This window comes from Leguminivora glycinivorella, chromosome 21, assembly GCF_023078275.1.
Source record: "Leguminivora glycinivorella isolate SPB_JAAS2020 chromosome 21, LegGlyc_1.1, whole genome shotgun sequence".
NCBI lineage: Eukaryota > Metazoa > Arthropoda > Insecta > Lepidoptera > Tortricidae > Leguminivora > Leguminivora glycinivorella.
Window position 1 is genome coordinate 5,963,546 of NC_062991.1, and position 23,385 is coordinate 5,986,930.

A 23,385-nucleotide genomic window follows, 5' to 3' on the forward strand; every position below is an offset into this window, starting at 1 on the left:
GATTCGCGTAATTGCATTTGGCATATTTCTTAAAATCAGAATATCCACCCATACTAAATGCTGTCAAGAGAGTCGGTTTGGTTAGGTTAGAACTGCGACCTCAACAAATACAACATTTTGTCAAGAATTTCGGTTAAGTTAGGTTAGAACTGCCACATTAATATAGTAGTATTACGTATGATAAAAATTCTGCGTGCTGAATTTCGACTAAACCATGTTATGCAGAAATAATTTATGCGTTTAAACCATTCGGCGAATAACCTTTATGCATGAAATATATTCGGACAAACAAAAATATGCCTAGACAAATTATGAGTAATTATACTATGCCATAACAGATTATGCGAAAGGTGAATTATGCCAAAAAGAATTCTTGATTGTAAAATTATGCCAAAACAAGGGGAACCGTCTTTAAAACCCTACATAAAAGTCTACTCCCCAAAGCCAGCGTCCGCCGGCTTATAAACCAAAGATATTGCAAGAGCGTTACTGGCCTTTAAGATGGAATGAAGTAACCTGCGTAAACTTGCATGGAGGATTATAAGAGTTCCTATACACTGAGAGAAATTTGCATTGTGAGCTTAACAAGTTCGACTTGCTGCGAGTTTATCCGTTTGAAACAAAAGTATTTTAGTAAACAATATAAATCACAATATTGATGATACAAGTCGAATTTATTCAAACAACAAGGTCAAACTTGTTAAAAGATATTTGATTGGATCAGCCAAACATATGTTTAAAATAATATGTGTCATGTTGCTTTTATAAAATCGACTTGTTGATTCAAATATATTTTTTATTCAAATGACGAGTAACTTGTAGAATGTACTAGTTACACTCAACAAAATATAATGTACTATGTAATTGATGTATTCTGTGATTGTTGTTTGAACCAAGGAACACGTAGGCGCTATTATTAACCAAAAAACTTGTTAAACGAACATGAAAACTGGTTGATTTTTCTCTCAGTGTACGTTTTTAAGAATTATTAATATTCTCCTTCCTTTTCAAAACCTACGCTCTTATTGAAGGTCGTGTTATACACGGTGAAATATAACCTAACCACAAAATTAAAATTTTGAAAAAAGCCCCGACCCGACATAGTGGACCGATTTTCATGAAACATGGCTAAGAACACTCCCGACTAACTCAGCTTTCAAACAAAAAAAAACTAAATCTAAATCGGTTCATCCGTTCGGGAGCTACGATGTCGCAGACAGACACACACAGACAGACAGACAAGCAGACAGACAGACAGACAGACGGACAGACAGACAGATAGACAGACAGACACAGAGACAACTTTGCATAGTGACTTCTGAGGTCATAATTAACAACTGTTGTTATGGGACCAATGCTGAAATCGCAAAAAAAATTGGCTGTTTCATACATTAAGGCCCACTTGCACCACAGTATAATAAAGAGTACTATCGTACAGTATGGCCACTCCCGCTCCCCGCCCACCCCCTCTCGGTTACCTCACAGTTACCGCCTGTCAAAAACACGAACAACGACCTGTCATATTTCACTCATACAAGCATAGTACGCGTTCACCTATATAAACGAGCTAAGACTGTGTGCTAGGAACGCGCCTCTTTCAATATATTTGATCGCCAGTGTCCGAGGTGTGCTTGCACCAACCTCTTAACTCAGGGTTAGTGGGCTGTCATCTGTCAAATTCCGTATAAAATGGTGGGTTAACCCTCCATCTTCGTTGGTGCAAGTGGCCCTTAGATTGTCTCGTTGCCGCTCATTTCTATAGAATAGCCGATTTTTAACACGCTTTTATTAGGTCGTCGTGTATGTAACTATGTATGTAATGGAATCTAAGGAAGCTAATTTAACCATCTTCCAGGAGTCGTAGCGTAACGAAAATTGGCAGCTATATGTAGTTCCGATGACAATACAATAATATGGTACTGTTGAGCTGATCTGATGATAGAGTCGGAAGATATGAACTGGATCTACATGATGGAACATCGTATCATAGCTGTTTTTGGGTTTCTTAGAAAAGTCTTGTAATGAACTTTGACTACGATTAGGTTTCAAGGTCTGATGATGGAGCTGGAAGATATGAACTGGAACTACATGATGGAACATCGTATCATAGCTGTTTTTGGGCTTCTTAGGAAAGTCTTGTAATGAACTTTGACTACGATTAGATTTCAAGGTCTGATGATGGAGCCGGAAGATATGAACTGGAACTACATGATGGAACATCGTATCATAGCTGTTTTTGGGCTTCTTAGGAAAGTCTTGTAATGAACTTTGACTACAATTAGGTTTCAAGGTCTGATGATGGAGCCGGAAGATATGAGCTGGAACTACATGATGGAACATCGTATCATAGCTGTTTTTGGGCTTCTTAGAAAAGTCTTGTAATGAACTTTGACTACGATTAGGTTTCAAGGTCTGATGATGGAGCCGGAAGATATGAACTGGAACTACATGATGGAACATCGTATCATAGCTGTTTTTGGGCTTCTTAGAAAAGTCTTGTAATGAACTATGACTACGATTAGGTTTCAAGGCCTGATGATGGTGCCGGAAGATAAGAACAGAAAAGGGGGGGGGGGGGGCTCGAGGGGGGAAGCATGAAAGAAAGATCAACGTAGTATTTAAAATAAGTTGGGTTAGCGTTTTCTTGTGACCTTTCAGAGCAAACAAAGGGGGCTCGGGGGCGAAGCCCCCGCATGAAAGAAAGATCAACGTAGTATTTAGAATAAGTTGGGTTAGCGTTTTCTTGTGACCTTTAAGAGCAAACAAAGGGGGGCTCGGGGGCGAAGCCCCCGCATAAAAGAAAGATCAACGTTGTATTTAAAATAAGTTGGGTTAGCGTTTTCTTGTGACCTTTAAGAGCAAACAAAGGGGGGCTCGGGGGGCGAAGCCCCCCGCATAAAAGAAAGATCAACGTTGTATTTAAAATAAGTTGGGTTAAGGTTTTCTTGTGATCCTTAAGAGTCAAGAAAAGGGGGGCTCGGGGGGCGAAGCCCCCCGCATGAAAGAAAGATCAACGTAGTATTTAGAATAAGTTGGGTTAGCGTTTTCTTGTGACCTTTAAGAGCAAACAAAGGGGGCTCGGGGGCGAAGCCCCCCGCATAAAAGAAAGATCAACGTTGTATTTAAAATAAGTTGGGTTAGCGTTTTCTTGTGACCTTTAAGAGCAAACAAAGGGGGTTCGGGGGGCGAAGCCCCCCGCATAAAAGAAAGATCAACGTTGTATTTAAAATAAGTTGGGTTAAGGTTTTCTTGTGATCCTTAAGAGTCAAGAAAAGGGGGCTCGGGGGCGAAGCCCCCGCATGAAAGAAAGATCAACGTAGTATTTAGAATAAGTTGGGTTAGCGTTTTCTTGTGACCTTTAAGAGCAAACAAAGGGGGGCTCGGGGGGCGAAGCCCCCCGCATAAAAGAAAGATCAACGTTGTATTTAAAATAAGTTGGGTTAGCGTTTTCTTGTGACCTTTAAGAGCAAACAAAGGGGTGGCTCGCGGTTTAGGGTTTTCTTGTGACCCTTAAGAGTAAAGAAAAGGGGGGCTCGGGGGCGAAGCCCCCCGCATAAAAGAAAGATCAACGTAGTATTTAAAATAAGTTGGGTTAGGGTTTTCTTGTGACCTTAAAGAGTAACGAAAAGGGGGGTTCGGGGGGCGAAGCCCCCCGCATAAAAGAAAGATCAACGTAGTATTTAAAATATGTTGGGTTAGGGTTTTCTTGTGACCCAGAGCAAAAGTAAGAGGGGCTCGGGGGGCAAAGCCCCCCGCATAAAAGAAAGATCATCGTAATATTTAAAATAAGTTGGGTTATGGTTTTCTTGTGACCCTGAAGAGCAAATAAAGGGGGCTCGGGGGCAAAGCCCCGCGCATAAAAGAAAGATCAACGTAGTAGTATTTAAATTTGGGTTAGGGTTTTCTTTTGACCCTTAAGAGCAAATAAAGGGGGCCCGCATAAAAGACAGATGTGTGACTGAGAAAATTCAACCCTTTGTCTATTTCCCACTCTGTAAGATGAAATCCTTAAGTTCTCTATTGTATTCATCGTCAAATTAGCGCACCACTATAGAAAAAATTTCGCGCTCGCTACGCTCGCGGTTTTTTCCCTACATGCTAGATTTTCTTCCCAAACCTGCCGAAACTCAAATTCGCTCAACCAACCCACACAACCCTAATCAATTGCACAGGCCGGCACTGGCTCCTAGTGATTTCAAGTTGGGCATCTACCGTTCACAAGATGCAAGGCACTACGCAGTGGTGTACTTAGGGTCCAGTACTTTTGCGGTTGGACAGGCGCATGTGGCCCTGAGTAGAGTAAAATCACTTAGTGCTCTTCAGATAGAAGACCTAGATTTTTCTAAGCTGACAGGTAAAACACTATGCAATACAGACACACTGGCGGAGATGGAGAGAATGTGGGCTGAATAAAATATAAATTGAAATAAAAGTAAGAATTCAATGAATCAATGAACGACTTTATTGCGATAAACTTAGTACCTATACATCAGTTGGTGTTAATTGTTATTAAGTAGCAATACGTGTTAAGCCACAAATGGCTTGCGAAATTCGCCTACTTGAAATAAATTTGTGTTTAAATTTTAAAGATATTTCATTATTAACGACTAAAAAGTATAAAATAAATTTATAGTTTAAAAAAACTAGAAAAACACGCTTTTATAAACGCACGTAAAAGCCAAAAATAAATTATGGATCGTTCAAGTTGTCTCTATTTCTGAGATGAAGAGTAAACTATGTGCTTTTAATTATAATATTTGATTGTAAAAGCGTGGGGCGCTGTAACAGGAAAAACTTTTTGTATAACTTGCTGAGAAATCAAGTTAAGGCTTATGTTGTGGTTACGAGAAGCAGTTTACACAGATTGGCGCGCTAACTGGACTTACAGCACGACTGCAGCGCCCCACGCTTTTACAATCAAATATTATAATTAAAAGCACATAGTTTACTCTTCATCTCAGAAATAGAGACAACTTGAACGATCCATAATTTATTTTTGGCTTTTACGTGCGTTTATAAAAGCGTGTTTTTCTAGTTTTTTTAAACTATAAATTTATTTTCTATATAATCGATCGCATATTTGCGTAGCCGTTCGCTGATATTACTAAGAACGTAATAATGTAACGATCTTGGAGATTTGGAGAATATTTTGCGGATAATCTCCTTTTTTTCCATTGCAAAACTAATATTTAACGGAACAGAACTCCTTAATAAGCCGCGTTTCCCGCCTTTTTTATTTTTTAATTTCGTGACGTGACACCAACTAAGCCGCATACAGCCAATAAAAATATGAGTTATTCCTTTTGAGCAATTTGTCACGTTCGAAATTCAAATTCGTACAGAGCGGCGGAAGATCCGGGACCGGGCGAATTCTCCCTGCACATACACATGGTACTTTCACCCTGTTGATCCAAGTGAATGTTTTAGAAAAAAATATATGTTATAGAATATTAGTTTATACATAATATAACCAAAATTGGTGGGTGTCCCTATCACGGAAATATAAAAAAATTTTTTTTTAAAACTTTAAACTGAAAATTTCACTACTTATAAAGATATTTGGAAATTCATTTTTTTTAAATAATGCATCTTTATTGCTTACATAATGTGTGTAACTTACAAAAAAATCGGTTTTGTAGTTTAGATAAAAAAAAATTAAAACCAATTTTCGATTTTTTTAATTTTCTCAAAAACCTGCAGCAATTAGGGTGTTTTTTTTTTATGAAAAAGCATCTATCATTTGGGTTTATAAATTGGCAAAACGGCAATCGATTTGGCTTCTGGGGCCAATGTCCCATACAAACACGGCTATACCCTTTCTAAAGTAAAACCTCACCTTTCATTTGGTATACAACAGTTTTTACAGAAATTGAAGAAATGATAAAAACATGGGAGTGGTATTTCATTGCGGAAGTAAACAACCACATAGCTAAAGTCAAAACAAAACCAAAATAAAATAAAAAACACTTCATTTTCATAAACAACGAAGCTTACTATTTATTTCAAATTCAATAACTTTATTCCGTTTTATTTCAGACCCCAACGTGCCAATGCCCGCGTTCATGCCACCGGAACCGCCGCCCGGACTCATCTCGTTCCAGTAGGCGCCCAATAATACTGTTACAAATCACAACTTGACAAAACTGTTGAATAAAACATGTTCAACTTATTATGTTGTATGATTTGTGCTAGAACCAAACGTAACCTATACTCATAGCTGGGCACCGTTAATCAAATAGTTAACTTCGATAATCGTTAATCCGTTACTTAAAAAGTTAACTTCGTTAATCGTTAAAGCGATACATTTCGGTAGATTTAACGGAAGTTAAAGTTAATCGATAATCCACGTCACGTCACGACACGTCATAAAAATAGGACTTCACTGTAGGTATTATGTATTTGTATTTACTAAGTATCCACCAAAAACCATTAAAACCTGTGACGCCAATCGGTAAAAAACCGAAATGTAATAATTACGGTCTCTTCGAGCTTTTACCGCCCTTGGTTAGCTAAATCCTAGGTTTTACTTTGGATTGGTAATTATTGGGTCATTCATGCGGTCGCGATCGTGGTGCGTCGGTTCTTCAGATTGAGATTTGAGACGACAACTCGATGCTGTGGGTCACGATAACTTGGTTGCGCGATTTGTCTGTCATGTCATGCCTGATGATTGCACTCTATTCCCAGATTAGTGATCGATCTAGCACGTCTAATAAGATTTAGAAGATCTCGAATAAGTGATCCAAAGTCGCCAATTGGTCTTTATTAGACTGTTTATAACCGACGGATCTGCTTTTACCGATAAATCCTAGGTTTTGCCGTACTACGGGCTTTTACAGTAGCAGTCAGGACGTGGTTTTCGCGGCGCAGCGAGCCGCTTGGGGTGCTGGATTAACGATTAACGGACTCGATGAAATTTAACGGAAGTTAACGAATCCGTTAACATTTTTTAAAGTTAACTTAAAAGTTAATCCGTTAACCGAAATGTTAACTTCGTTAATTAACGATTAACGGATTAACGAGTTAATGCCCAGCTATGCCTATACTAAACTCAAATGAAGACAGTTCATAAGCATTTGGTAGATGCAGAATGCCTAAACAATATACCAATAAAAAAGAGTTTTGAATACGCTATGGTTTTGATTCACTGTTAGTGATAAACATTAGACGCTGAGCTCCCTATATTTCGACGCATCATGATCATAGAAAACGGGTTCTCGGTCAAACATTCCAATAGCTTTCGCCAGAGCCAGAAGGGGTTACCCTCATCTGGCAGAATAATCTTGGTCAGAAACACAATTCACATAACTTGATTCGCAGAAACACTTTCGGTCGAACGGTAATTTTGGAGAAAACTTAGTTGGCATTTGTTTTTTTTTTAGTTGACATTATTACTACCACGCATACGACACATTTGGCAGAATATTGTTTTACAGAACATTAATTTGGTCGACTTTGATTTAACATAATTGTATGTATAGTCACCGGCATAAATAAGTGATGATTTTTGTACCTTGTCATGTTAACGTCTTTTTTGAAATGTCATACGAAATTATCAAACGATTAAAAGCGACAAGGTACAGAAATCGTCACTTCTTTATGCCGGTGACTGTACCATAATAATTGTATAGCATACTATTACAAGTGCAGAATTATGAAACGCTATCGAAAAGGAAATACAGCCCCAGAGGCCCCGTTAAGTACGACGACGAACGAAGCGAGGAGAGATCTTGCATTCCCAAAACATTGGACTAGCTATCAAAAAGCAAATTGCAATCACGATTGTATAAAATACTATTCTTCATCATGTTGTGATGAAGCGTAAGCAATCAGTACCTTGTCTAAGCAGGCTGTATTACATTTGCCTATTCACCACCATTATTGATAACACTATTTGATTAATGTGGCGGTGAAAATCTCAATAAAACGAAATTCCTCGAATTTTACTAAAAGCAATGAAATCAAAATCCATTTTTAAAAAATTAACTCAAACCAAGAACGACTCAAACCACAGAATATATAATAGTACAAGTACAGAAGGCTCACTCCTTTGATGTTTACAAAACGCCGCCATTCTAAATTCTTACCTACATTAACAAACGGACCGCGCACGTGCAGACGACATTGAATTCTATTGCGCCGCGCGAAGGTCGTCGCCACTGAATGGGCCGCGAACTCGCGGCCGCCGGCATGTACATACTTGTAGCGCGGCGAAAGGATCGCGGAGTGAGCCGCCCCTGCTCAAACTAACAGTTTCCATCGCTCATTATGGGGTGTAATGCACAGTAAACCAATTTTGGAATACTAGACCAGTGTAGAACCTTTTCACAGTAAACTTCAAACTTCTATGCAAAATAATATCAGTCTCAATAGTCTTCTAAAGTGGTCCAGGATTCAAATTATATGACCGTACATTTTAGCCAGGGGCAAACAGATGTCGCATGTGTTTATACAGAAAAATAACTACAGATGTAGTGCGAAAAAGGTTTCCTTCGTATTTCTCCGGAAACGTTCGTATTTGTCATGCTAAATAGTTTAATCAATGTCAGTTTACTAGGTAAGTACATCTTGTACTACTGACTGAAATAGCATGACACGTTCGTACGTTTCTGTAACAATACGAAGGCAATTCTTTTCACACTACAATCTGACTGCCCATGTTAATTAAGTTGATGTTTGAATAAAACAAAATATTTAAAAATAACAAATAAGTATGAGTTTTATTTAACTTATCTTAACTTAAGTAAATCACAGTCTTGGTAAGTAATAAAATTAGAAACATAATCAATTTGAAAATCCTATTACATCTAAAGAGGTTTAGTCCACTTCTTCGATTGTTGGGCCATCATTTCTGCTTTGGTATCCCGGCATGCCTCCCATTCCTCCCATGCCCCCGGGCATGCCTCCGGCATGCCTTCCGGCATACCTCCAGGCATGCCCCCTTGGTTGGGTCCCGCGCCCGCGGCTCCGCCGCCGCCGTGCATCTTGGCCATCACCGGCGAGCACACGCGCTGCACCTCCTTCAGCCTGTGCTCGTACTCCTCCACCTCGGCCAGAGAGTTGTTGTCCAGCCATCTCAGCGCCTCCTCACACTCGCTGCGAGCCGTGTTCTTGTCCTGCTCGCTCAGCTTGTCTCCCGCCTCGTCCAAGGCTTGCTTCACGCTGAACACATAGGCCTCCAGTTGGTTTCTCGCTGCCACCCTCTTCCTCTGCTTCTCATCTTCGTCCTTGTAGCGCTCGGCCTCGGCGAGCATTCTGTCGATGTCCGCCTGCGACAGCCTGCCTCTGTCGTTCTTGATGACGATGTTCTTGCTCCGGCCGGTGCTGTTCTCCTTGGCCGACACGTTCAAGATGCCGTTAGCGTCGATGTCGAAGGTGACGTCGATCTTGGGCACCCCTCTGGGCGCGGGCGGGATGCCGGTCAGGTCGAAGGTGCCCAACAAGTTGTTGTCCTTCGTCATGGCGCGCTCGCCCTCGTACACCTGGATGGTGACCGCCGGCTGGTTGTCCGAGTAGGTGGTGAAGGTCTGAGACTGCTTGGTCGGGATCTTAGAGTTGCGTTCGATGATTTTGGTCATGACGCCGCCGGCCGTCTCGATGCCCAGAGACAACGGCGACACGTCCACCAGCAACACGTCCTGGATCCTGGAGTCGTTGGATCCGCTGAGGATGGCCGCCTGCACCGCCGCTCCGTACGCCACCGCCTCGTCGGGGTTGATGGAGAGATTCAGCTGCTTGCCGCCGAAGAAGTTCTGCAGAAGGTTCTGGATCTTCGGTATGCGAGTCGAGCCCCCGACGAGCACGACGTCGTGGATCTGGCTCTTGTCCAGTTTAGCGTCGCGCAGCGCCTTCTCGACCGGCTCCAGCGTGCCGCGGAACAGATCGGAGTTGAGCTCTTCGAAGCGCGCGCGGGAGACGCGCGTGTAGTAGTCGATGCCCTCGTACAGCGCGTCGATCTCTATCGACGCCTCGGTGCTGGACGAGAGGGTGCGCTTGGCGCGCTCGGCGGCCGTCCGCAGGCGGCGCAGCGCGCGGGTGTTGCCGCGCAGATCCTTCTTGTACTTGCGCTTGAACTCGTCCGCGAGATGGTTCACTAGCCTATTGTCGAAGTCCTCGCCTCCGAGATGCGTGTCGCCGGCCGTCGCCTTCACCTCGAACAGCGAGCCCTCGTCGATGGTGAGGATGGACACGTCGAAAGTGCCGCCGCCGAGATCGAAGATCAACACGTTGCGCTCGCCCTTCAAGTTCTTGTCCAAGCCGTACGCGAGCGCGGCGGCGGTGGGCTCGTTGATGATCCGCAGCACGTTGAGGCCGGCGATGGCGCCCGCGTCCTTGGTGGCTTGGCGCTGCGAGTCGTTGAAGTAAGCCGGGACCGTGATGACGGCGTCCCGCACTGTCGTGCCCAAGTACGCCTCGGCCGTCTCCTTCATCTTCGTCAACACCATGCTGCTGATCTCCTCCGGCGCGAACCTCTTCGTCTCGCCTTTGAACTCGACCTGGATCTTTGGCTTGCCACACTCGCTGATCACTTTAAACGGCCAGTGCTTCATGTCCGCCTGTATCTTTGGGTCGTCGAACTTGCGTCCGATGAGTCGCTTGGCGTCGAACACCGTGTTGTTGGGGTTGAGCGCGACTTGGTTCTTCGCGGCGTCGCCGATGAGTCGCTCGGTGTCCGTGAACGCGACGTAGGATGGTGTGGTCCGGTTGCCCTGGTCGTTCGCGATGATCTCCACATTCCCGTGCTGGTACACTCCCACACAGGAGTAGGTCGTTCCAAGATCAATTCCTACAGCTGGCATTTTTCCTTGATTCTCTGTAATAACTTCCTTGCACAATACAAACAATAATGTGTCACGTAATAACTCGAGAGGTATTCACCACTCAACTTGTCCGTACTTTCGCTTTCGTGTTTAGTAAAATACTGAATTTGCGCCAGAGCGCGGCCGCTTATATACCCCACCGCTAACAGCCAATCACAGCCCAGCATTTTCTAGATTATTCTCGACAACTGTTCGGCGGCCAATGGGTACGATGTCGAGTCTCGCATGTTCTCGACTATTCGGCGTTGAAGAAAAAGACAGACAAAACTTTTTGTATGTGTGAGAAAGAGATGGATGAAATGTTAGTAATACCAGGTGAATAAAACAATCGAGATATATGATATTTATTAATTTGCATGTGTTTGCAATATATTGAAAATATATATTGAACAAAATATATAACCTATGTTGTCAATAATAAATGTTTTAGATGTGGTATCAGAACTGTTACTATTTTTATTTTGTTATTATTATTGTTTATTTCAAAAATTGAACTTCAATATTGCATTCAAGATTTCCCAAAGACTATTGGGTCGTGATGACGTGTTGTATATCTAATTTTTTTAACATTAGAGAGAACGTAAAAGCAGTAAGTGGTAAATTATAACACTTTCACAATTCTTAATTGTGAGGGAGGCAGTTAAAATTGATACTGATGATATTCAATTATTAACACTATTCATTGAATGTTCTTTTATCAACCTTTAAGCTCGTGCCAAGTTGCCAACTATGCATTTGTTTAATAAATGTTACATTAAATATATTTTTCCGTATACACAACTCTGTATTAGTGAGTGTACACGGGAAAACTTACCACTTTGACGATTGTTATAAAGCCGCTTTGTCATGTTCGCTTTGTTATGAAGATACAAGTAAATCTTGCCTTAATGGTAACCGACAAAGTGGGACGTTTTACTAAACACACATCACATTATGTCCTTAATTAGTAGGTATATTCAAAGTATGTTGAGTAACTAAGCTATTTGAATTTTGAAACAAAAACGAAACCTTCATTTGTGGTATTCCGTTAGTTTTAGTTTATGCTGTGGTATCACTGACCTTTACAATGGTTGTTTATCATCGTACGTGCCATTGGCCTACAGCGTAAGAAAAGGACAGTGCTGTATGTCAAAACACATATCAGAATGAGACAAATATATTCGAGAATTTTCGTGAAAAGCGAAAGTAATTTTGTAAACATCTGAAATTAGATAATTCAAATTTTTCTGTTTGTTTTATGATTATAAACAAGATAAACGCTATCGAAAACACAACCGATAATGCAATTGTAATCAGCTAAAAATAGGTGTTCTTACAGCGCCATCTCGTGACGAGTAGCGTACTCTCTAGGGCTAGTCTAGTAAGCAAAGGATAGATTTATGTGATAGTCCACAGAACTGAAAGTGACAGTCTTAATGATATGACCTGCCAGTAAATACTGAATTGATGCAGTGAAGCTCGGGAATAAACTCGAAAATTCTAGAAAAGTGAAATTGGAAGGTGAAAACATGGTTAAAACTTAAAAATGAAAATTTTAATGATATAAATTATTAAAAATACATACCTATAAACAAGATGAGATATGAAAAACTAGTTTTTCCTTTCATATAATTATGGTACCTTACTCGTATATAGGGCTGCCATCCGTCCGGGTTTCCCCGGATTTGTCCTAGTTTGGAGGCCGTCCGGGTGCCGTCCGGGCGGGGAGTCAAGAAGTGTCCGGGGAAAACCCGGACACTTTTCACGTAAGGAAGCACCCCATTGAATTTAAGTATTATCAGCGAATTTAAGTTGACTGATTAACTAATATCTGTTTACATAATAGAAAACCGGCCAAGTGCGACTCGGACTCGCCCACCGAGGGTTCCGTATTCGTACAAACTTTCAATGGTTAAAAAAATCTCAGTTCATATATAAGTAGGTATGTAGATATAATGACTTGACTAGAAGTATAGGTACTAATGAGCATTATTGTGTATAGTATAGTGCCGTCTCTCGGTGAATTTTCTAACTAATTTGCGCGACCTGTATTGTATGATGGTTTTTCAGGGATAATTCTTTATAATGTTAACCGATTTCGACAGTTTTTACTTTATTTGAAAAATAACGTTTTAGATAAAATTTCGTATAATTTTGAAATACGATATGGATGTAATATGCAAGGGTGGTAAAATTGAAAGTTGAAATGGAATAGTTATTTGTTATACAAGGGGGCAAAGATGTATTTTAACGCCGAGTGTGGAATTGAAAAACGAGCAAGTGAAAGGATTCTATAGTTGAACCACGAGCGAAGCGAGTAGTTCGAGAATAGAATCCTGAACTTGCGAGTTTTTTAAAACACGAGAAGTAAAATACATTTGCACCCAAGTGTAACACAAAACTTTTCCCCCCTCACTATAGCGAGGAAACTACAAACGCAAAAAATGCGTTTATCACTGCTTCCAGTAGTTCCACAGGTGGTAAATCATCTTTATTACTAGATTCACCTACTTTTATCAATTTTAAAGCAGTTAATTTGACTATTTTCAAGGTCAAATTACTTTACCCACTAGTGGATAAAATGCGTTTTTACCCGCTGGTATTAAAGGACAAAACACGTGTTTCCGAGCTAGTGAGGGGAAAAAGTTTTTTGTCAATTAAAGAAAAGTTTCCAAGATTTAATTTTTCCTGTAATATTTATCGTAAAATTTTCACAATTTTTCGTTGGTAAACTTTGGAAATTCTTTTTTTTTCTCCAACTAAAAATTATAAGAAATAATTTGATATGTGCAATTTGAGCTATTTCTAACGATACCCCATTTGACCTAGTAACTTAGTAACCTAAAAAGAGACAATTTTTTTTTTTGTAAGAAAATTACACATTACACAAATTACACATTGTGTGAAATTAAAAAAATAAATGCATGAAAATTAAAGGTTCATAAAAATAAATTCTGACTCGTCCGGGGAAAAAATGCGATTTTCGCCAAATGTCCGGGTTTTTTTGTATCTTGTCCGGGTTTAGCGAAATTCGAGATGGCAGCCCTACTCGTATATCGATTTTTATTTATACAGGGTGTCCCGTAAAACCAACCCTAAAATAGAAAGGGGTGATAGGACATCTCATTAGCTATCATATTAAGCAAATTAAATATAACTAATGAGATGTTCCATCACCCGTTTTTATTTTGGAGTTGGTTTACGGGACAGCCTGTATTAAAAAAAAAAACTTAAAAAATAATCCTATAGTGTCCAAGTATAGTGTTCCTAAAAAATCAATATTTATTTGTTAAATAGTACCTACATTACGATACAAGTGCTAAAAAAGGAAGTTGGACGACTGGCGCACATGTTAGGTACATTTTTATAAGTAGTTCCATTGTGTCAATCCAAATATGCTATTTTAATTTATTTTTAAGTTTACTTATTTATATCGACTAATGGCCAGCTTTTTTTAGTGAAATACCCATATGTGTGGTGATAAATTAAAACACGTTTTAAACCGACACGAGTTACGAATTTCCTTTTCGAACGTGTATCGTGCGAGTGTAGAATTGTAAGTGGCTAGTAGATTTTACCTATAAATGATGACCCCGCAAGGCCAGAGGTCGCAGGTTCGAGTACTTCGCGTCTGCCGGAGGCACAGAGTGGTCGGAGGTGTACATTTTTCCATTTTTACTTTAATTTAAAAATAAGTTACATTTGCCCCCCAGTCGAGATTTGTCCCGCTGTACCTTATGTAAAATAGCTCGCAGACGTTTTTGCTTGATAAAAAACAAATTTATAGAATGATGATTTTGAATAATAAAATCCATACTAATATTTAAAATGGGAAAGTGTGTGTGTCTGTTTGTCCGTCTTTCACGACAAAACGGAGCGACGAATTGACGTGATTTTTTAGTTGGTGATAGTTGAAGAGACGGAGAGTGACATAGGCTACTTTTTGTCTATTTCTAACTCCCTACTTCCCTAAAATGGGCGGTGGTAATTTGTTTGGAGCATTCCGCAATTTTCGAATTTAACGCGAGCGAAACCGCGGGCAAAAGCTTAATAAATTGATAGATTTGATTTAGTTTTCAATGTTTTCATACACTTCGTGATCGTCTTGGCGCGGTGAAAAATGTTGTGTCACACTCGGTGGCTGTTTGGCCTGTTTGTTTAACTTTCGTGCCTTGAAACTCTCACAACGCTCAGGATTCCACATTTGGACCACTCGCAATACGCTCGCGGTTCAATATTGGAATCTTTCGCTTGCTCGGGTATCAATTTTGACACATTCGGTTAAACAACTTTGCCCCCTTGTAAAACAAATAACTATTATGCATTCTTCCATGAAATAAAGTGTATAAATCGCCGTCAATATAAATTCTCAACAATGTAAACAAACTATTATATAAAGCCGGGTACTCACTAGCGAGCTGTAACTGTTACCGAACAGATACTGTAACGAGGTTCTAGTGTGTACGCATGTTACAGTTCGGGCTCGCGACGTCGCCGGATCCAGTACCCCGAGCGTACTCATTTAGCGAGCCGTAACTGTAACCGAACAGATACAGTAACGAGGTCTAGTGTGTACGCGTGTTACAGTTCAGGCTCGTGACGTCGCCGGATCCATTTCCTGGAGCGTACTCATTTGTGAGCAGTAACTGTAACCAAAAAGATACAGTAACCAGGTTCTAGTGTGTACGAGAAGGCCACATCACTGTAAAATTAATGACAAGCCGGATGTATCTGCATTTTTGGATTGTAACTCCACAATGTCGGACGAAGGTGTCTCTCGCTTGTGCAGCAGATATGTATATGTATATTTATAGATGCATTACTTCATGATACCTATCGGCCACGAAGAAGGTGGATTCAGAGAATGTACCGGAAAAGAAGTGATCTACTGTAAATAATGAAAAATAAAAAAAATTGTAACCATTATAAAAAATCACTCGAATGAGTGCAACCGATTTCGAATATTTAATAAATTTAGGAGTCTACAGGACACTATTCTCCATTTCTCCCTGTAGGAGTCTATCAATAGAAGCTATTAAATTTCTCCTCTGACCATTCACTCACGATGAAAAGTTTGACGTTCGCAGCGGATTGTTACAACCTCTCTTCTCGACGTCCACGAGCGCACTGCGAGCGCCCTTTGATTCGGGGCAAAAACCGACAATTATCGGCTCGCTGTGAGCCGCTCGTGTTGCGTTCGTTGCAGGCTCGTGAACCACGTACACACTATGTTTTTGGTTACAGTAACGGTTACGGTTACATGCAATGTTACAGGTTCTGAAATGAGTACGTTGTAAACATTGGTTCGCTGCGAGCAGCAACGCGCACCGCTCGCAGGAGGTTCGCGAACCATGTACACACTATGGTTTTGGTTACAGTAACGGTTACGGTTACCTGTAACGTTACAGGTTCGGAAATGAGTACGTTGTAAACATCGGCTCGCTGCGAGCAGCAACGCGTACCGCTCGCAGGAGGTTCGCGAACCACGTACACACTATGTTTTTTGGTAACAGGTCATGCAACGGTTACAGTTACAGCTCGCTAGTGAGTACCCGGCTTAAAATATCAATATTTTAGCACAATTTTATTATTTTAAAGGTTGAGGATCATAATGTGAGATGAATTGATTAAATAACACATGGATTTAGACACGGTATCTGATGAGTTAGAATGGAAATTAAAGACATTTTGACTACAAGGTTTGTTTACATTGTTCACAAATTCTATTGACGGCGACTTTAACGTAAACTTGCAAAGGCTGGATGGGCTATTAAAATCGCTGCCTACTATTAACAGTATTAACTTAAGCAAACTATCAGACCTTTACCTAAACCTTTGAATTGAAAATCTCCCGCAACATGATTTCTAGAGTTACTTCAACAGTCTTAGCACAATAATTATAAGTATGCGATCTGGGGCCCGTTTCTCAAAAGGTACAAGTATACATTAGGCACCGGCCACATCAGAGCGTCGCGTGTCTCGGGGCGCGCAACGGACGTCCGCGCCATGCCACCTGACCTGAGTGTAATTCAAAAAGCGTCTCCTCAGTACATTTTGTATAGGAAGGACGTAAGGCGCGCCGCTTGGCGGCGCGCCTTAGGCACCGGCCACACCAGACCGTCGCGTGTCTCGGGGCGCGCAACGGGCGTCCGCGCCACGCCACCTGAGTGTAATTCAAAAAGCGTCTCCTCAGTACATTTTGTATAGGAAGGACGTAAGGCGCGCCACCAAGCGGCGCGGCGCGCGCCCCGCCGCCGCCACGCCACCTGGGGCGCGTCTTACGTCTTTCCTATACAAAATGTACTGAGGAGACGTTTTTTGAATTACACTGAAGCGGCGTGGCGCGGACGCCCGTTGCGCGCCCCGAGACACGCGACGGTCTGGTGTGGCCGGTCACTTACGTCCTTCCTATACAAAATGTACTGAGGAGACGCTTTTTGAATTACACTCAGGTGGCGTGGCGCGGACGCCCGTTGCGCGCCCCAAGACACGCGACGGTCTGATGTGGCCGGTGCCCTACAAGTATATATTACAAGTGCGCGAACTGTCAAATCGTATGGGTTGTCATGGAAACACACTTGTAATACAAGGCTTGTACCTTTCGAGAAACGGGCCACTGGTGCTAAGACGGGTGTTAAAGAAGTAAATTGCTAGCGATACAATTTTTTTAATATTACGCCGTGGCTTGCGTGGGCGACGGTCGCGCGATGGTCGCGCGACGGCGATGCGACGCATACGAAATCAAACCTTATCTTAATGGAAGTATGAGACACGACGGCGACGGTCGCGCGACCGTCGCCCACGCAAGACACGGCGTTATTCTGATCAGGGGGCCGATTTTTGAGTCTCACGCGTTCGAATTCAGAAAATTGTCATTGAAAATAGCAAGTCACCGTTTTCAACCGGTATTTTAGTGACAAAATCCTGTATGCGAGATTCAAAAATCGCCCCCCAGTTAATGAAACATGTAAGTACCTACTAATAAATTAAATTGCATCGCTTAAAACGTAACATACATTCAGACATGAGCAAAAGAATATTAGATTCTTTAAATTTTAGGTCGTCTAGCTGCATATGGGAGAATCCAAAAAAAAAATATTTTGTTCATTTTCATGCTCATGTCCAGTCAAAAGTGAGTAAATGTAAATAAAACAAATCATTTTAAAGAGGAACTCATACTTATTTATTAAACATAAATAACTTAAAATTAATCAGTCTTTGTACAATATTTACAAAATTAATTTGAAAATCCTATTACATCTAAAGAGGTTTAGTCCACTTCTTCGATCGTTGGGCCATCATTTCTGCTTTGGTATCCCGGCATGCCTCCCATTCCTCCTGGCATGCCTCCCATGCCACCGGGCATACCTCCAGGAGGCATGCCCCCTTGGTTGGGTCCCGCGCCCGCGCCCGCGCCGCCGCCGTGCATCTTAGCCATCACCGGCGAGCACGCGCGCTGCACCTCCTTCAGCCTGTGCTCGTACTCCTCCACCTCGGCCAGAGAGTTGTTGTCCAGCCATCTCAGCGCCTCCTCGCACTCGCTGCGAGCCGTGTTCTTGTCCTGCTCGCTCAGCTTGTCTCCCGCCTCGTCCAAGGCTTGCTTCACGCTGAACACATAGGCCTCCAGTTGGTTTCTCGCTGCCACCCTCTTCCTCTGCTTCTCATCTTCGTCCTTGTAGCGCTCGGCCTCGGCGAGCATTCTGTCGATGTCCGCCTGCGACAGCCTGCCTCTGTCGTTCTTGATGACGATGTTCTTGCTCCGGCCGGTGCTGTTCTCCTTGGCCGACACGTTCAAGATGCCGTTAGCGTCGATGTCGAAGGTGACGTCGATCTTGGGCACCCCTCTGGGCGCGGGCGGGATGCCGGTCAGGTCGAAGGTGCCCAACAAGTTGTTGTCCTTCGTCATGGCGCGCTCGCCCTCGTACACCTGGATGGTGACCGCCGGCTGGTTGTCCGAGTAGGTGGTGAAGGTCTGAGACTGCTTGGTCGGGATCTTAGAGTTGCGTTCGATGATTTTGGTCATGACGCCGCCGGCCGTCTCGATGCCCAGAGACAACGGCGACACGTCCACCAGCAACACGTCCTGGATCCTGGAGTCGTTGGATCCGCTGAGGATGGCCGCCTGCACCGCCGCTCCGTACGCCACCGCCTCGTCGGGGTTGATGGAGAGATTCAGCTGCTTGCCGCCGAAGAAGTTCTGCAGAAGGTTCTGGATCTTCGGTATGCGAGTCGAGCCCCCGACGAGCACGACGTCGTGGATCTGGCTCTTGTCCAGTTTAGCGTCGCGCAGCGCCTTCTCGACCGGCTCCAGCGTGCCGCGGAACAGATCGGAGTTGAGCTCTTCGAAGCGCGCGCGGGAGACGCGCGTGTAGTAGTCGATGCCCTCGTACAGCGCGTCGATCTCTATCGACGCCTCGGTGCTGGACGAGAGGGTGCGCTTGGCGCGCTCGGCGGCCGTCCGCAGGCGGCGCAGCGCGCGGGTGTTGCCGCGCAGATCCTTCTTGTACTTGCGCTTGAACTCGTCCGCGAGATGGTTCACTAGCCTATTGTCGAAGTCCTCGCCTCCGAGATGCGTGTCGCCGGCCGTCGCCTTCACCTCGAACAGCGAGCCCTCGTCGATGGTGAGGATGGACACGTCGAAAGTGCCGCCGCCGAGATCGAAGATCAACACGTTGCGCTCGCCCTTCAAGTTCTTGTCCAAGCCGTACGCGAGCGCGGCGGCGGTGGGCTCGTTGATGATCCGCAGCACGTTGAGGCCGGCGATGGCGCCCGCGTCCTTGGTGGCTTGGCGCTGCGAGTCGTTGAAGTAAGCCGGGACCGTGATGACGGCGTCCCGCACTGTCGTGCCCAAGTACGCCTCGGCCGTCTCCTTCATCTTCGTCAACACCATGCTGCTGATCTCCTCCGGCGCGAACCTCTTCGTCTCGCCTTTGAACTCGACCTGGATCTTTGGCTTGCCACACTCGCTGATCACTTTAAACGGCCAGTGCTTCATGTCCGCCTGTATCTTCGGGTCGTCGAACTTGCGTCCGATGAGTCGCTTGGCGTCGAACACCGTGTTGTTGGGGTTGAGCGCGACTTGGTTCTTCGCGGCGTCGCCGATGAGTCGCTCGGTGTCCGTGAACGCGACGTAGGATGGTGTGGTCCGGTTGCCCTGGTCGTTCGCGATGATCTCCACATTCCCGTGCTGATACACTCCCACACAGGAGTAGGTCGTTCCAAGATCAATTCCTACAGCTGGCATTTTTCCTTGATTCTCTGTAATAACTTCCTTGCACAATACAATAATGTATCACGTAATAACTCGAGAGGTATTCACCACTCAACTTCTTCGTACTATCGCTTTCGTGTTTAGTAAAATACTGAATTCGCGCCAGATCGCGGCCGCTTATATACCCCGCCGCTAACAGCCAATCACAGCCCAGCATTTTCGAGATTATTCTCGACAGCTGTTCGGCGGCCATTCACGTTGACGCCGAGTTTTTACGCTCAGTCACGAATACTCTAGACTGTTCGCGATTAGTGAGGGAGACGGAGTACAATGCAACGTGAGAATGAGAGAGACGAACAATGGAGTAGTAATACCAGTTCTTTAAGAATATTTTACTTCCATGATATTTATTATGTTTATAGTTTTTGATAATTTTTTAAGTATTACTTTGAAAATAAGTGAAATGAGTATGTGTAAAATTATTATTTAAAACAAAAATCAATATAATAAAAATGCAATGAACGCAAAATACCAATTACGCCGTATTTTAAAGAAAAAGTGTAATTAAAGTGTGATTCAGTCAGTAGAAAAAGTAAGTTCACTCCAATATAAAAAACCGGCCAAGAGCGTGTCGGTCCACGCTCAGTGTAGGGTTCCGTAGTTTTCTGTATTTTTCTCAAAAACTACTGAACCTATCAAGTTTAAAATAATTTTCCTAGAAAGTCTTTATAATGTTCTACTTTTGTGATTTTTTTCATATTTTTTAAATATATGGTTCAAAAGTAAGAGGGGGGGCGCACTTTTTTTTTCCTTTAGGAGCGATTATTTCCAAAAATATTAATATTATCAAAAAACGATCTTAGTAAACCCTTATCCATTTTTAAATACCTATCCAACAATATATCACACGTTGGGGTTGGAATGAAAAAAAATATCAGCCCCCACTTTACATGTAGGGGGGGGTACCCTAATAAAATATTTTTTCAATTTTTTATTTTTGCACTTTGTTGGCGTGATTGATATACATATTGGTACCAAATTTCAGCTTTCTAGTGCTAACGGTTACTGAGATTATCCGCGGACGGACGGACAGACAGACATGGCGAAACTATAAGGGTTCCTACTTCCCAGTTGACTACGGAACCCTAAAAAAGTTGTGTGTTCCGTCGTAGGTTCATTGTACACTTGTTAAAAGTCATAAATATACAGTTCTTGAACATGTTTAAATGGTAATAAATAAACTGTCAATAAAACTGAGTAAACACCACCTGCCAATTATAAATTTGTTTTATATCGTAAATATGTCTTAAATGCAATAGGCATACATACATAAGTATGTACACATCGGGTAATTTGTGTAAGTCAAAAACACCATGCTTCACTAGTTCACTCCACAATTTTGATTGGCCGTTAAATATTCTAGAATTATTTGGAATTATGAAGTAATTAATTTTTACCACTTTGTATTTTAAAAACAGAGAAACTTTTAAATAAAATAAGAAAGCTTTATTTGTTCCACAAATACTTAAAACATGTAATGAAAACAATTAATGGAAACATTTAATGAAAACATATAATGGAAAAAAAAGATAAAAATAAAATTAACTTAAAATAAATATGGGGGCCCCTTCCGGGTAGAAGCTTCCCCCAAGGAATTCTACTCGCCTCTGCCTTGAGCTGTCTCTATCCGTGGGATAGAGAAAAAACATGAATTTAAATTCACTCAAGAATCTCAAGATAATTGTAATTTTAATGTGGTATCCCTAAGCAGTTTACGCCCTCTTCCCCTCTTCTATAGAGCCAGATGTTAAGCAAGAAAGAGAAAGCTCTATAGTATAGCACGCACCAGAAAGAGATAGACATATCTTCTCGAATGTACTACAGACTGAACATTCCAGAATTTTCTTGAAGCGTTGACCTGCGGTGATTGTGGTTACAGCGCTATCTTGTGGCGAGTAGCAGCATCAATACCCTTAAATAATGATGAAATTATTATTATCTTAGCTAAGCGTAATAAGCGTATACTACTAGACTACTACACTCTATATTCTTGTATATTTTGTACAGTGTCCCAAAAAACGCGCAATATAAAAATAAGCAGTAATAATTAATGCTTATTTATAATTAATGCAATTTTTTACATGTTCTTATTATATTTTTATTTTTCGCCGTTAGGTTTTTGTTCATATCTAGCATTATTTACAAATATGCAGATGTAGTTTTGCAGAGATACTTATGTTTCATTATAAGCCCTATCCCTCTACTGTAATTTGTAATGACAATAGACAAACAACGCATTATATAATAATATTTTAACACACACACACGCACACGCACACACACGTTCGCACACACACCACACACAATAGACACACACATACACACACACACACACACGTCCAACCAACATATTCTCTTAATGTCAATTTAAAATTTTGTACAAGAACAACTTACTTTATATCTACTCACTACTACTACTATTTTTTTTTACTACTTTTTATATCTTTGTTTTAAATTTTTATTTCATTGTTTCACACTATTTTCAATACTTACCGATTAGAAACACACAGTAATGATGTAACCATTGTTGTATTGTTTTGTTTTATTTTGTCTTAAAACTTTAAGTGCTTGTTACTGCTAACACTTAGTAATTTTTACCTTTACTGTTTTTTCTGTTTTTCTTTTATATGTAAGAAGTTATGATATTATTTTAATTGATACCTAAGACTGAACCATCTCCTCCACGGGACAGGCATCTGCCTAGTGTGGAGGTCAGTTTAATTGTATACATGACTGTATTTTCTTGGAAATAGACATTTTTTTTTTTTTATTAGAAAATTAAGCCAAAAACCGGGACAAGAAATAAGAAAATAAACATGAAACTTTTACTAGACCGATAGATAAGACAATCACCTATTTAAGGTGCCTATACATAATAATTATGTAGAAGGTACCCAATAATCACTATTCACAGGGCACAGTGGGTACTCAGTTCATACACCGTGTATTTGATTATTTCCGTTAAATTTGACACGGTGACGTTAGGTTCATGAACAAAACTTCGTGGTATGTTGAATGTGCTTTTATGTGCTTTTTGTTAAATTCGATAAAAAAACTATTTTTGTTCGTTTTCTATCAGTGAAGTCATGTGTGTGCACATTTCAGAATAAATAGTGCTAGGAGTAAGGCCGCGATACACTTGCAAACCATCAATTTTTTTTAATAACTCAGTAACAAACAGTAAGATTTAGAGATATTAAGTGTATTTAAACTAAAGATATTCCCTTAAAAACGGAAATAAAAAAACGCTGTAATTATTTGTCAAAATTTATCTCAGAACTTGGTAAAAATCTATTAAATGTATTTTATACAAAT

At 41.7% G+C, this 23,385-nt stretch overlaps 2 protein-coding genes and 1 pseudogene across 4 annotated transcripts in view; 1 reads left to right on the top strand and 2 right to left on the bottom strand.

Annotated features, from left to right (window-relative positions):
- The window catches only part of LOC125237385, a 42,374-nt gene extending 36,205 nt beyond the window's left edge, over window positions 1-6,169 (top strand). For all 3 annotated transcript variants that reach the window (XM_048144403.1, XM_048144404.1, XM_048144405.1), the window contains one exon: window positions 6,037-6,169. The gene's annotated coding sequence lies outside the window, so the exon portion shown is untranslated. The remainder of the gene's footprint in view (window positions 1-6,036) is intronic.
- Window positions 6,170-8,693: 2,524 nt separating this feature from the next.
- Window positions 8,694-10,921, bottom strand: LOC125237453 (annotated as a pseudogene).
- LOC125237454 (heat shock protein 68-like) lies at window positions 8,694-20,121 on the bottom strand. Its single transcript, XM_048144544.1, has 2 exons — window positions 18,048-20,121; window positions 8,694-8,795 (listed from the first exon to the last, which is right to left on the bottom strand). The coding sequence occupies exon 1, from the start codon at window positions 20,041-20,043 to the stop codon at window positions 18,070-18,072; it is 1,974 nt and encodes a 657-aa protein (XP_048000501.1). The 5' UTR covers window positions 20,044-20,121; the 3' UTR covers window positions 8,694-8,795; window positions 18,048-18,069.
- Window positions 20,122-23,385: the final 3,264 nt, after the last annotated feature.

What these genes read in the sequence shown, in the direction of transcription:
- LOC125237454 (XM_048144544.1), bottom strand. Translation starts at nt 20,043, where the DNA reads ATGCCAGCTGTAGGAATTGATCTTGGAACGACCTACTCCTGTGTGGGA.